The sequence below is a fragment of the Crinia signifera genome, chromosome 11 (genome assembly GCF_055691185.1).
Source record: "Crinia signifera chromosome 11, ASM5569118v1, whole genome shotgun sequence".
NCBI lineage: Eukaryota > Metazoa > Chordata > Amphibia > Anura > Myobatrachidae > Crinia > Crinia signifera.
In genome coordinates this window covers 3,556,387-3,572,874 of record NC_139227.1, presented here as the reverse complement: position 1 = coordinate 3,572,874, position 16,488 = coordinate 3,556,387, and the positions used below count along the sequence as shown (strand labels likewise).

The following is a 16,488-nucleotide window of genomic DNA, read 5'->3' as shown; positions in this document are numbered from 1 at the left end:
TGAGCCCTCACCCAGGTCCGTAGGTGGAAAAATAAAAAAGTTATAAGCCGCAGAACATGGCGACGCGACGCAAATTCGAAAAACCGTAACATTTTCTATTTTTTTTTTTTAGTGGTAAAATGTAACGAAAACTATATAAGTTTGGTATCACCGGAATCGTAACGACCCATAGAATAAAGATAACCCATCATTTTAAACGAAATATGAACTTCAAAAAAAACGTAACCAGCGCAAAATTGTGGAATGGCGTTTTTTTTTTTTTTTACCCCACATTGAATTATTTCCTGATTCCCCAGAATATTATAGGGTATAGTAAATGGTACCATTACAAAGTACAACTTGTCTCGCAAAAAAAAAGCCCTCATGTGTCTATATAGCCGGGAAATTAAAAAAGTTACGCTTATTTGAACGCAAGGAGGAAAAAAAAAAAAAAAATTACCATAAAAGGCAATGTCGGGAAGGGGTTAAATTACACCGTCCGTACTGCCCCGTATATATAACACATGGTGGGGATAGAACCCATGACCTCAGCTCTGTGAGGCAATAATGCTAACCATTACACCATCCGTGCTGCCCCGTATATATAACACATGGTGAGGATAGAACCCGTGAGGCAGTAACGCTAACCATTACACTATCCGTGCTGCCCTGTATATATAACACATGGTGGGGATAGAACCCATGACCTCAGTGCTGTGAGGCAGTAATGTAATCATTACACCATCCGTACTGCCCTGTATATATAACACATGGTGGGGATAGAACCCATGACCTCAGTGCTGTGAGGCGGTAATGCTAACCATTACACCGTCCGTACTGCCCCGTATATATAACACATGGTGGGAATAGAACCCATGGCCTCAGTGCTGTGAGGCAGTAATGCTAACCATTACACCATCCGTACTGCCCCTTATATATAACACATGGTGAGGATAGAAACCATGACCTCAGCGCTGTGAGGCAGTAATGTAACCATTACACCGTCCGTACTGCCCCGTATATATAACACATGGTGGGGATAGAACTCATGACCTCAGTGCTGTGAGGCAGTAATGCTAACATTACACCGTCCGTACTGCCCCGTATATATAACACATGGTGGAAATAGAACCCATGACCTCAGCGCTGTGAGGCAGTAATATAACCATTACACCATCCATACTGCCCCTTATATATAACACATGGTGGGAATAGCACCCATGACCTCATTGCTGTGAGGCAGTAATGCTAACCATTACACCGTCCGTACTGCCCGTATATATAACACATGGTGGGAATAGAACCCATGACCTCAGTGCTGTGAGGCAGTAATGCTAAACATTACACCGTCCGTACTACCCGTATATATAACACATGGTGGGAATAGAACCCATGACCTCAGTGCTGTGAGGCAGTAATGCTAACCATTACACCGTCCGTACTGCCCGTATATATAACACATGGTGGGGATAGAACCCATGACCTCAGCGCTGTGAGGCAATAATGCTAACCATTACACCAACCGTACTGCCCCGTATATATAACACATGGTGGGGATAGAGCCCATGACCTCAGTGCTGTGAGGCAGTAATGCTAACCATTACACCAACCGTACTGCCCCGTATATACAACACATGGTGGGGATAGAACCCATGACCTCAGTGCTGTTAGGCAGTAATGCTAACCATTACACCATCTGTACACCATCTGCCCTGTATATATAACACATGGTGGGGATAGAACCCATGACCTCAGTGCTGTTAGGCAGTAATGCTAACCATTACACCATCCGTACTGCCCCGTATATATAACACATGGTGGGGATAGAACCCATGATCTCAGTGCTGTGAGGCAGTAATGCTAACCATTACACCGTCCGTACTGCCCCGTATATATAACACATGGCGGGGATAGAACCCATGACCTCAGCGCTATGAGGCAGTAATGCTAACCATTACACCATCCATGCTGCCCCGTATATATAACACATGGTGGGGATAGAACCCATGACCTCAGCGCTGTGAGGCAGTAATGCTAACCATTACACCATCCGTACTGCCCCGTATATATAACACATGGTGGGGATAGAACCCATGACCTCAGTGCTGTGAGGCAGTAATGCTAACCATTACACCATCCGTACTGCCCGTATATATAACACATGGTGGGGATAGAACCCATGACCTCAGTGCTGTGAGGCAGTAATGTAACCATTACACCATCCGTACTGCCCCGTATATATAACACATGGTGGGGATAGAACCCATGACCTCAGCGCTGTGAGGCAGTAATGTAACCATTACACTATCCGTACTGCCCCGTATATATAACACATGGTGGGAATAGAACCCATGACCTCAGCGCTGTGAGGCAGTAATATAACCATTACACCATCCATACTGCCCCTTATATATAACACATGGTGGGAATAGAACCCATGACCTCATTGCTGTGAGGCAGTAATGCTAACCATTACACCGTCCGTACTGCCCGTATATATAACACATGGTGGGAATAGAACCCATGACCTCAGTGCTGTGAGGCAGTAATGCTAAACATTACACCGTCCGTACTACCCGTATATATAACACATGGTGGGAATAGAACCCATGACCTCAGTGCTGTGAGGCAGTAATGCTAACCATTACACCGTCCGTACTGCCCGTATATATAACACATGGTGGGGATAGAACCCATGACCTCAGCGCTGTGAGGCAATAATGCTAACCATTACACCAACCGTACTGCCCCGTATATATAACACATGGTGGGGATAGAGCCCATGACCTCAGTGCTGTGAGGCAGTAATGCTAACCATTACACCAACCGTACTGCCCCGTATATATAACACATGGTGGGGATAGAGCCCATGACCTCAGTGCTGTTAGGCAGTAATGCTAACCATTACACCATCTGTACACCATCTGCCCTGTATATATAACACATGTTGGGGATAGAACCCATGACCTCAGTGCTGTTAGGCAGTAATGCTAACCATTACACCGTCCGTACTGCCCCGTATATATAACACATGGCGGGGATAGAACCCATGACCTCAGCGCTGTGAGGCAGTAATGCTAACCATTACACCATCCGTACTGCCCCGTATATATAACACATGGTGGGGATAGAACCCATGACCTCAGTGCTGTGAGGCAGTAATGTAACCATTACACCATCCGTACTGCCCCGTATATATAACACATGGTGGGGATAGAACCCATGACCTCAGTGCTGTGAGGCAGTAATGTAACCATTACACCATCCGTACTGCCCCGTATATATAACACATGGTGGGGATAGAACCCATGACCTCAGTGCTGTGAGGCAGTAATGCTAACCATTACACCGTCCGTACTGCCTGTATATATATATCACATGGTGGGAATAGAACCCATGACCTCAGCGCTGTGAGGCAGTAATGTAACCATTACACCATCTGTACTGCCCCATATATATAACACATGGTGGGGATAGAACCCATGACCTCAGCACTGTGAGGCAGTAATGCTAACCATTACACCGTCCGTACTGCCCCGTATATATAACACATGGTGGGGATAGAACCCATGACCTCAGCGCTGTGAGGCAGTAATACTAACCATTACACCATCCATGCTGCCCTGTATATATAACACATGGTGGGGATAGAACCCATGACCTCAGCGCTGTGAGGCAGTAATACTAACCATTACACCATCCATGCTGCCCCATATATATAACACATGGTGGGGATAGAACCCATGACCTCAGCACTGTGAGGCAGTAATGCTAAACATTACACCGTCCGTACTACCCGTATATATAACACATGGTGGGAATAGAACCCATGACCTCAGTGCTGTGAGGCAGTAATGCTAACCATTACACCGTCCGTACTGCCCGTATATATAACACATGGTGGGGATAGAACCCATGACCTCAGCGCTGTGAGGCAATAATGCTAACCATTACACCAACCGTACTGCCCCGTATATATAACACATGGTGGGGATAGAGCCCATGACCTCAGTGCTGTGAGGCAGTAATGCTAACCATTACACCAACCGTACTGCCCCGTATATATAACACATGGTGGGGATAGAGCCCATGACCTCAGTGCTGTTAGGCAGTAATGCTAACCATTACACCATCTGTACACCATCTGCCCTGTATATATAACACATGTTGGGGATAGAACCCATGACCTCAGTGCTGTTAGGCAGTAATGCTAACCATTACACCGTCCGTACTGCCCCGTATATATAACACATGGCGGGGATAGAACCCATGACCTCAGCGCTGTGAGGCAGTAATGCTAACCATTACACCATCCGTACTGCCCCGTATATATAACACATGGTGGGGATAGAACCCATGACCTCAGTGCTGTGAGGCAGTAATGTAACCATTACACCATCCGTACTGCCCCGTATATATAACACATGGTGGGGATAGAACCCATGACCTCAGTGCTGTGAGGCAGTAATGTAACCATTACACCATCCGTACTGCCCCGTATATATAACACATGGTGGGGATAGAACCCATGACCTCAGTGCTGTGAGGCAGTAATGCTAACCATTACACCGTCCGTACTGCCTGTATATATATATCACATGGTGGGAATAGAACCCATGACCTCAGCGCTGTGAGGCAGTAATGTAACCATTACACCATCTGTACTGCCCCATATATATAACACATGGTGGGGATAGAACCCATGACCTCAGCACTGTGAGGCAGTAATGCTAACCATTACACCGTCCGTACTGCCCCGTATATATAACACATGGTGGGGATAGAACCCATGACCTCAGCGCTGTGAGGCAGTAATACTAACCATTACACCATCCATGCTGCCCTGTATATATAACACATGGTGGGGATAGAACCCATGACCTCAGCGCTGTGAGGCAGTAATACTAACCATTACACCATCCATGCTGCCCTGTATATATAACACATGGTGGGGATAGAACCCATGACCTCAGCGCTGTGAGGCAGTAATGTAACCATTACACCATCTGTACTGCCCCATATATATAACACATGGTGGGGATAGAACCCGTGACTTCAGTGCTGTGAGGCAGTAATGTAACCATTACACCATCCGTACTGCCCCGTATATATAACACATGGTGGGAATAGAACCCATGACCTCAGTGCTGTGAGGCAGTAATGTTAACCATCGGTACTGCCCCGTATATATAACACATGGTGGGGATAGAACCCATAACCTCAGCGCTGTGAGGCAGTAATGTAACCATTACACCATCTGTACTGCCCCATATATATAACACATGGTGGGGATAGAACCCGTGACTTCAGTGCTGTGAGGCAGTAATGTTAACCATCTGTGCTGCCCCGTATATATAACACATGGTGGGAATTGAACCCATGACCTCAGCGCTGTGAGCCAGTAATGCTATAACCATTACACCGTCCGTACTACCCATTAGTTGACCCTTTTTAGACATTCAGGAGGATTTCTCTATTTTTATGCACATTGTCTCATTGGTCACTTTTTGTATAAAAACTACCCATCACCCCAATGCCAACATGCCAACAAATCATCATTTCTCACTGAATTCCTCATTTCTCAGCTGTGACGTGATGTATGCACGTTCCATGCTGCAAATGAACTTTTGAAAGCTCTCATCTAATTGAGCTGACCTCATAATGTGTACAGTATGTGATTTTTCTTGTTGAATAGCAATTCCTACAAAAATGACAATGTATATGTATGAGATGCCCTAATATCAAAAATAAGTCATTCATTTGAAAAGCATATACTTCATTTTACACTAGATACTGTATTTTCTCGTGTGTGTGTGTGTGTGGTATCAGAGTACAATGACCACACATACTGTATGGGGAAATGATTTGTTTACTAAATTGGTCACACATGCTAGCGTCTGTGTTTTCACAGATCACCTGTTTATTGGGACAACCGAGTGTTCTTTAGGGGCAAACTGAATCCTGTTAATAAAACACCTCTGTGCTGAGTTTCTCTATCAATTATCTTCATAAATGAAGGTCATACTGATAACTTGATTATGCATTATATATATTAAGTGCTTTCTAGGATGTTAAGCCATTCTTACATTTTTTTGGGAATTTTTCGATTTTCAGGAACTAAGGAATTTGGCTTTGAAACACAGCAATGTTGTGGTGCTCCAGCTCGGTAAGCAATTATACATGGTTCACAAATCGAATAATATTATGTCATATAATATACATTATACAGTATTTAATAAAAGCTTTTTTAAATTGTTAATTCAGTCATTTGTAACTGTGTCTGTGTATATGTATGTATGTATGTATGTATGTATGTATATATATATATATATATATATATATATATATATATATATATATATATATATATATATATATATATATATATATATATATATATGTTTATAGCACTCCAAGGGTGTTGAGTAACTGCCGGTGGTGCCCTCCAGGGACAATGTATACATTGGGGTACAGAGACAAGTGGAGGCACTCCATGTATATATTCTGTGTGGAGCAGGAGTGAACTCCCCACACTGTGAACAATAGAGGAGTGTGACAACAGATAGCGGCTGCCATGTTGCGACAGGGTCTAGGTGGGGGTTAAGTTGTCAGAGTAAAGGTCAGGACTATGCACTAATTAGAGCAGTCCTCTAAATTTGAACCCGGGTCAGTCCTGGAGTGGACCCGGCTGTAGACACATTTCCACTGCAATGCACCCCACCATATTGCCGTATCAGCCCAGTTCACACTGAACCCAGGTCAACCCTGCTTTTTCCTATGGATTGCATTAGAAAGGGCCTTAACAAGGGGGAGGTGACAAAAGAGGCCACCATGACAGAAAAGGGATGCCATTAAAGAAAACATTACCGGATTAAAAGCTATGACATTTATTTATAAGAAAAAGTTTGGGATTTTATTTTATTCCCAAAGATAAATTTAAAACTACAACCCAGCACATTTCCCATGTCGAATTGTCGGGGCTTCCACTCGGTTTAGAGCAAACCTTCGTTTTTGTGCAAAAACCCAGATTATTTGGGTTGGTGTAAAAGGGGTATAGTTAAGCTTTTCAATGGCAAAAAATGAATCTGGAGTCACACAATTTATAGGATGATCAACTACATTATATATATATATATATATATATATATATATATATATATATATATATATATATATATATATATATATATTAGTTTGGATCCAATTAGTGCACTATATATGTTATGTGCTGTATTAGTCTGGTGACCTCAGTAGTTTGTTTTGATTTTAGGTCTATTTTCATATATGATATTTAACAAAATAAAACTTCTCTAATATTTATTTATTTACAGTTTATTATTATATAGCGCAGCAGATTCCATTGCACTTTACAAATAATAGCACACTTATGCTAGTCTAAAGGCCCCCATACACTGAGCCGATTTGGTCTGATTTCGGCAGACTGTGACCAAACGGCCATTAAATCGGACCAAATCGGCTGTCCCTGACATGCCGTCAGGTCCGATGCGCGGTCCCGTGCGCATCGGATCCGAGCAGATGGTTGGACCTGCTGACTGTCCAACTTCCCGTTCTGGGACCTTCCTCCTGGTGGCGAGGCTGGCGGGGAGCAGGGACTCATTATCGCATGCGTCCCTGCCCATGGGAAGGTCCCGGGTGGCTCGAAGTGTATCGGGTGTGCGTACACTACTGCGAGACATCGCAGCAGTGTATGGGCACCTTAAATTATTATAGCATCCAATCAAGTAAATACAGAAAACATGCAATAGTGTTATACTGTTGTACTTAAACATAGGCAATCCTGCTGCCCAGGAAGGTCCCTGACACCTCAAAGGGGATCGGATGGACATACACTGCTGAGAGACATTGTAACAGTGTATGGCCGCCTTTAGAATACAGTTGTAGTTATTTTAATGAATATTTTTATTTAACTTGAACTTACAAACGTATTAATGTGTTTACTTACAGATGCCACAAATGCCGACAGTGTAAAAGGAACCGTAGACGAAGTTGAAAAACACCTGAATGGCTCTGGGCTAAATTTGCTAATAAACAATGCCGGAATCATGTCGCGGGTTGACCTGCAAAACGTAAATTGTGATGACATGATCAATGTATTCAAAACAAATGTGGTTGGGCCACTGCAAGTAAGCCAGGTAATAATCTGAACCCTTATATTAATGGTGCTGCAAACCACATCATCTCAACCCAGCCCCCTGGAGCCTATATTAACTATAATACTATAATAGTTGTTGTTTTTTTAACATCAATATTTTTATGAACATTTTTCAGTTGTCAGAACAAAGAAAGGGAGGGAGGAGGAACAGAAACTGGGGGTAGGGGGTTTACATAGATTCTGTGTGCATACAAACAAGAAATGGCATCATATGTAACACAATGAAATTGTTGTAGAAACAAACAATAATAGCACAAAAAAAGGAATCCGGTACATGTGAGTTATCCGGACGCCCGATTTGAAAATCGGGTCGGATCGGGCACATCGCATCGCATCGCATGCGACCATCGGATGCGATGCGATGCGATGCGATGACCCGATTTTTCCATAGGAATCAATGTTAAAATGGACTGAGTCCATTTTAACATGGAATTCAATGGGAAAAAGGGGTCCTTTTCATACCCCTACTATCCAAGTGGGCATGGAGTTGGATATAAACCTGTGGCGAGCGTAGCGAGCCACCGAGCCCGAAGCGTGGCGAGCGTAGCGAGCCCCGCGAGGGGACACGGAATACCGTCCCCTCGCGGGGCTCGCTTCGCTCGCCACGCTTCGGGCTCGGTGGCTCGCTACGCTCGCCACAGGTTTATATCCAACTCCATGCCCACTTGGATAGTAGGGGTATGAAAAGGACCCCTTTTTCCATAGGAATCATTTTAACATTGATTCCTATGGAAAAATCGGGTCATCGCATCCGATATCGCATGCGATGCGATGCGATGCGATATCGCATCGCATCGCATTTGATTGTATGCCTTAACTTAAGGCATACAATCAAAAAATCGGGCGTCCAGATAACTCACAAGTACCAGGAATCCTACTAAATGAAAATACAGGTTGGATCTATATTGTCGGAGAGAATCAGTAATAAATCAAAGACATTTATGCGGGGAATGCCGGAAATGGGTAACGATGCAGGCAGGCCCTAGGGCGGAGGGTTGGTGAATCACAGACAGTTTGTGGGGTCAGGGTGCTTCTCATTAAGACTGGAGGGGGGTCACAATGAGGCGATTTAGGAAGGTGCAATGAACGCACTCCATCAGCAACATAGTCATGACAAAGAGACCAGCAAACCATTGGGGAGGAGGCTGAACGTGAGAATGGTAAATGTTTTGTTTCCATAGTGTAGTTTAAGTAAATTTTTTGAATAACTTTGAAGAGCGAGGGGGGGGGGGGGACTGGTTTGTTTCCAGCACTGGGCTAAGACTGCGCGGGCCGCAATAAAAATGTGACCTAGAATATAGCGTTTATGAGGTCGGACAGTACTGGGATCAGCGCCACAGAGGTAGTAGATGGTATTGAAATATCTAGTACCTCATTAGCTAGATCGAAAAACTTCCCTCCAAGGCAGTAATATGGGGGCATGACCAGAATCTCTTATATATTTGGCCAGATCTGTCAGTCAACGCAGTGTGGCAAACGGTGGGCGGGGTTTCACGGGTGATTGACAGGCCCATCCACCGTCAGCCACACTGCAGAAGCAAGGCACTTCCGCACTTCCGTCCTACATGCTCTCCACAAGCACACACCCCTCCTCGCCCAACACTCCCCATGCCTGCCCACTAACTCCATCCACGGCTGCTCACCACCCACAACCCCTCCCCCAACACACTCATCCCCTGACCGCCCATAGGGCATCTACACACCGCACGCCCAGCCCCCCCTCATAGACCGCCCCGCCGGACATTTCGCCCGCCCCCCCCTTCTGACTCACACCTGACAATGGTCCCTGCCTCCGGCACCAATAATAACACAACGCCCGCCCCCCCTTCTGCCTCTAACCCAGGGCTCGACAAATACCGGGGACCAGGTCGCCACGGCGACCAGATTCTGCTTCCTGGCGACCAGATATTTTGCAGGGAGGGAAGAAGCAGAATCTGGTCGTCGGCAGCCCGAACACCCGTCTCCCCGTCATATCAAGCCAGCGCAGCGTGGTCCCCGGCCAGCCTGTGTCAGGAACAGGCTGGTCATATCAAGCCAGCGCAGCGTGGTCCCCGGCCAGCCTGTGTCAGGAACAGGCTGGTCATATCAAGCCAGCGCAGCGTGGTCCCCGGCCAGCCTGTGTCAGGAACAGGCTGGTCATATCAAGCCAGCGCAGCGTGGTCCCCGGCCAGCCTGTGTCAGGAACAGGCTGGTCATATCAAGCCAGCGCAGCGTGGTCCCCGGCCAGCCTGTGTCAGGAACAGGCTGGTATAAGAAGATGCACTCTCCCAGCTGCCCGTGTCAAAATGTTAGAGCGGCGCCCGTGGGTCCCATCAGGGAGAGACTGCTTACCGCCAGCAGCTCAGCCCCTGCCCGGCCGCCGGAGTTGCGTCCCCTTACACCCTGCTGCGGGAGCTCCGAGGCGTAGCGACGGTGGAGCCGGCGGAGCGTCAGCTCCGGGCACAGAAGATTAGCAGGGTGCCCGGCACCACACTCCCTGGCCGCCGGTCCACCCTGTGGATACCGCCCGTTGATGGCAGAGGGGAAGAGTAGGCGGGGGTGATGGGTGGAAAAGAGCGGATATGCTTTTCAAGCTGCCGGTGCTGCTGTGCTGTCATATAGATATACTGACAGGCGCAGCACAGCCAGCAGCAACCACGGACATGCAGAGCCTGCTGCATGTCCGTGGTTGCTGCTGGCTGTGCTGCGCTGCGCCTGTCAGTGTATCTATATGACAGCAGCACCGGCAACTTGAAAGGGATATCCTCTCTTTTTCATCCATCACCCCCGCCTACTCTTCCCCTCTGCCATCCACTCACAGTCCTGCTTTAGGCTGGCTGTCGTGATTGGGACTCTCAGCTCAGCTGGGATCAGGCAGCTCAGCCGGACCCTACAGCAGCAAGTTAGGGCAGCAGGGGAGGTTTAAAAATGTCTGCGGGACGAGGAGGGCTGCTGTGCCTGACCAGCAGCAGCAGCTCCTCTTCTCATTATGTTTTCATTGTGGTACCGCCCCTTCACGGCTATATGCCGTAAATCGCTGGTCTGTGAAGGGAGGGGGGAGGGTGTGATTCAAATATCATGACACAAGGTCCCATTAAATTGCGTCACTTTGGCTCCGCCCCCTCCCGCCGACCCGCGATTCGCGGCAAAATGCCGTGGAGGCAGGTCCTAATGATGAAAAGTGATGTTCCCCAGTACTCCAATAATGATCATCTGTGGCAATGACATCCTCCAGGGCACTCTAAAAATGTAAGTGTCTGTGTTTCTGTTGTGTGTTTTGATATGTACTGTGGGGGGTGATTCAGGACTGCTTGCTAAGCAGCGGTCCTTCCCTGCTTATTGGTCAGCTTAACGCCTCCAACCAGGCAAATGAACCTCCGCTTCCTGCCACCCCATATATCCCCGCAGAAGCATAAGATTGGATGTGTATGCTGACACATCCATTCGCATGCGAGTGTATGGAGGAAAAATCATTTGATGGTTGCCGACCATCGAATGATTTTTTCCCGCATACGCAAAAAAAAGTCAGTCTATACTGACTTTTATTTGGCTCGGAAATGCCAGAGAACATGGTGGGTGGTGACTTCATGTGGCGTCAGCAGCCCGCCTGCCCCATGCAGGCCTCCCCACACCTGTGTGCGGATGTGGACACCCAGCGTTTTTCTGGGCACACCCACCTTTTGTGGGCACGCCCAGGAAAGGCTCAGTATCCCTATGCACCATCCTCCTGCTCGCCCTGATGCCTGCGAACGCCTCGGTGACTGTGATAGCGCACAGGGGGGGCTACATATCGCATCATCGCGCAGGCTGATACGCAGTCCCCAATACATCGGAATGGGTCTGAATTCAGATGACACAGAATGAAGCTGAATCACCCTCAGTATGCCCCCTGGCAACGAGCAAGGAACCCCTAGCAACAAGCATGGAACCCCTGGCAACCATCATGTAGGCAAGCAGAGTAATGTGTATTACACAGTTTGTGGGGCATAATGTTAAAGGAGCATTATAACAGGGAAAAATGACAGGGGGGGCGCCGAAACATACTGTTGCTCCAAGCACCATGTCACCTAGCTACTGCTCTGTCCGTGACCGCCCCTCCTCCCCCCGTGGCCCAGCGCTGGAGCTCCGTCTCTGTCCCCCTTCCGCTTTGTTGCAGGAGCTCCGTCCGTGAGAGCCCCCCCCCTTTGCCCGGCCATAGACTCAAACACATATGTACATACGGCGCACATCAAACTGATCAATGCGCTGTAGCAAATTAAAATGGGGCGAAGCCCCTCACGACGGTGTGAAGAGCGCCCGGAGGGCGCGATGAATCACCTAGTATATGATATATGTGGCCAATATCTCCACATTGCCTCCAACAAAACCGAGGGCACGTGGGCCAGAAGGAATTTAGTCTGTCTGGGGTTAAGTATAGTCTGTGAATCCGTTATATGTGCATCTCGGTATGGTTTAGGCATCGTGACATGGAATAAGAGAAGAAGATTTTACTCCATTGGGCATCAGAAAGAGTAATACCTAAGTCAGCTTCCCATTTTTGCTGTGCATTTGATTTAGGGGTATTTTGAAGATCTAGAAGTAATTTGTACCAAAACCTAATATCCCTTCTGGAATTCGATAAGTTGAGGCGAGAGTAGATTTGTGGGGCCAGGTTATTAGGTGACCTAGGCTAGGTAGGGATGTTATTCCACCAGTGGCAAATTTGGAAAAATGTAAGAGTTCAGTTAGGCGGAGAGAATTTTTGCTGGAGGTAAGAAAACGGGAGTATACGTTATCCAAGATATTATTTAGTTTATCCAGCGAACAAGGCGTAAGATGGGTATTAATTTATATATACTGTTTTCAGTGAGAAATGCGGTAGTTGCGATGTAGGGTATGGGAGTTTGGAGGTCAGGGCATCCCATGTTCCGAGGGAGGCACGAGTGGTAGGGAGAAGCGAGGAAATATCGGGTCTGAGTGGTTTGGGTATCCTAAAAAGGTCATCAATGGGAGGCGGTGCATGTGATGTCTCAGGACACACCCACCTCGGGCCTGAGCGTGTATCAAAGAAAGTCTTTATCTGGGCCAGTTTACAGGCATCATGGTAGAGGGTCAGACCACCTTTGGCTCTAGGAAGGATCATCTTAGAATGGGACAGTTTTGGGGGGCTAGAGGACCAAATATAATTAAGCATAATTGAATTACATGTGACTAGCCCTTTTTTTGGGGAAAAATATAGGGGATCGTGTGGAAGATATACAATAGTTTAGGTAATAGAGACATTTTAAAGGCAGCTATGCATCCCGTCCATCAAATATAAAATGCAAGCCAAGATTTGGAAATGGTCACTAAGGAGCTGAGAAGGGGTGACAAGTTGACCTCAAAGATTTCCTAGTGTCTGATGGGATGTTTATGCCCAGGTAGCGGATAGACACTTTTTTGCCAATTATATGGGAATTTAGAGGATAGTAGCGGAGTGGAATTTGCTAAATGAATGGGTAGGTCATCAGTTTTCGTAGTATTAAGTTAGGATGCTTTACTAACACAGCCGAGAATGTCATGTAAGTGGGGTAATGTAGATATTTTCATCACCTGAGGTGAAGCCGTAACCAACCCCCCCCCCCAAAAAAAAAGTAAGCCTGTAGGCTATGCCACGTAATATCACACAGTAGTGGTACCCCCTTTGCCTCAAGTACTGAACATGGGACCAGGAGAAAAGGGGGAGGAGAAGCGTTAGAGAGGGGAGGGGGAGTAAGAGAGAAAAAGGGGAGAGATACAGTAGATAGCGTGGAGCAGAGGCTTGCAAATTGAAATTAAACTAAAAATATACTTACCACACACTGTATCACTGTTGATGACACAGCCTGCCACATGTCACAACACCTGGATGACACGGACTGTGACAGGCAAGGTCCAGCAGGCCGCATCCCTCTTCCCCTACAGTCAGGCATGTGCTGTGTTCGGCACTTGATTTGTCCAGATTGTGGCAGACTTTACAATCAATCTAAAATCCTCACAGCAATCATGGATTGTCAAGCAGTGCTTTGCTGTGAGGATTATACCGCTTTCAGACCGCACTCTAGACCCGGGTTATTGCCATGTTCTTGCGGCCCCAACACGGGTCAAGGTGCGGTCTGAAAAGGCCACCATGGGTCGAGCAACACGGGTGTTCAACCCTGATAATGACCAGGGTTGAACACGGCTATGACCCGTGTCAAGTGCAGTGTGAACGGGTGCCTGGGTCGAGCGACCCGTGTCCCGTTCACAGTATGGAGGAGGCAGCACTGTCAGCTCCAAGTACTGTCTCCTCCCGAGCCCCCGATGATGCACCGCCGCCCAGCACCGCCCCATGTGACGTCACCGACTTGGCAATATGCTGTGTCGGAACTTTCAGACCGCATTGCCGTGTTGCTCTGGGGATGGGACCCATGTCCTAATCCCGTGTGCGACACAGCATTTGCGGTCTGAAAGTAGTATTAGAGATTGTAAAGTCTGCCACAGTCTGGGTGAATGGAGTGCTGAGCTTGGTGCTTCAGGAGGTAGTCTTCATTAGGTACTGACCCTGAGAGCAGGGTAGCAGCTAGAGCCCCTTCACCGCGAGCACTGCTGCTGCCAATGTGGACTCCAGAGGGGTAAGTATTCAATAACATGGTGTGGGCCCCCTGGACTGGGGTCCATGTGTACTGTACACCTTCTACCCACACCACTGTTTCTGATGTAGTTAATAAAGGGCTTACACAATACATTTCTGCCTCTTTAACACTAGTGCAATAGGACATTTGCTTTTGTAAAATAAAGAATGCTCTGCCTAAATATTCTTTTTTTCTTTTTAGGCTTTTTATCCCTTGCTGAAAAAATCTGCTGCTGATAATGCACATGAAGCGTTAGGTTGCGGCAGGGCTGCGCTGGTAAACATGTCTTCTGTGCTGGGTTCTATTGACAAAACCTCAATAACCTTTGATGTATCCAAACAAGTTATATCCTACAGAGTCAGCAAGGTACAGTCATCTATACACGGGCCTAGGACACGTGTGAAGGGACAAATTATTTATTCATAGGTTAATTATGTCGACATCAGACTGTCAATGTTATTCAAACAAGGAGTGTTATATTTCTAATTAGAATTTTATTACATACTGTATAAAAGGAACAATTCATTCACATATAAAATATGGGCACATATATAAACTGTCGTTAAAGTAAATGTAAAAAAAATTAATGATATGAGGAAGAACGTAGCTGCTTGAGGTAATTAGAATGAGCGAGGCGGTGCACACCTTGATATTGGTAGGTGGATAAGTCAATCACAATTGAGGTCAAATAATAATTTGTTACAGCTGAAAGTGGGCAATGGTATGTGACCCAATGGACGAAAGGAAGTTCTCATATAATGCCCAGCAAAAGTTGGTTATTTACCCAGGTGGATGGTCAAGTCCATCTAATGGGTCCGTATTTAAAGAAGTTGTCCTCGCATAAGCTGTTAAAACGGAGATGGGGAGTAGGAATGACCTTGGTAATGCAGCCATTACCGTAATCTCCATTACCAAAACGGTTACCTATGGGGTGGGTAAAAGTGAGTAATAAAAAAAAAAAACCTGAGTTGTTTTCCCACTCTGTTTTAATTTAATTGTTTTTCTATTTAATTGGGAGAAAATGAGATAACGGGTGACATTTAATAGGATGAGAGTTTTAGTAACTTTTCAAAATCGCCCATTATCGCACTTTTTAAAATCGCATTTTTTTGCAGCGAATTTGCGTATTTAATGAGCTGCGCATTCCGGGCAAAAAAGTGCGATAATGGGCGATTTTTAGTCATGAAAATGTGCGAAGTAGAGGAAATGTGTGAATTTGTGTTAAAAAAGCGCTACAGAAGCTGTGATCTGCGCCGGAGGAAGCCCGCTCACCCACTGACAGTCAAAAGGTCGACATGGGTTTTTCACCTTTTTTTTGAGCCGACATATGCCGACAGGTGGTTTTCATGCCCTACTATCCACTATGGCGTGGTGGGAGAATAAGATAGTGTGCCGAGCATAGTGAGGCACCGTGCCCGAAGCAGGGCGAGCGCAGTGAGGCACCGTGCCCGAAGCAGGGCGAGCGCAGCGAGCCATGCAAGGGGACACAGTGCTACGTTTCAATGTCCATGTCGACTGTGTTGAAATTCGGTGACAAAAAAAGTGAAAAACCCATGTTGACCTTTTGACTGTCTACCTTCCCAATGTCGATCTAATGCTTGTGTCAACATAATGACCTGTCGACCTAACCCATGGGTGCAGGGTACTGCGGGTTGAGGAGGTTCGGGTGCAGGGGTGCTATGGGTGGGGGAGGGTGTCTGGTGGTGGTGTGGGAGGGTCGGGTGCGGGTGTGCTGCGGGTGGTTGA

General features: G+C 46.7%; 1 protein-coding gene across 1 annotated transcript in view; it reads left to right on the top strand.

The window, feature by feature from the left end:
- Positions 1–16,488, top strand: part of LOC146046305 (C-signal-like) — a 42,895-nt gene that overhangs the window by 17,605 nt on the left and 8,802 nt on the right. The window contains exons 2-4 of the mRNA XM_083165556.1: positions 6,094–6,145; positions 7,945–8,132; positions 14,944–15,108. Of these exons, the coding sequence (XP_083021682.1) occupies positions 6,094–6,145; positions 7,945–8,132; positions 14,944–15,108 (405 nt within the window). The remainder of the gene's footprint in view (positions 1–6,093; positions 6,146–7,944; positions 8,133–14,943; positions 15,109–16,488) is intronic.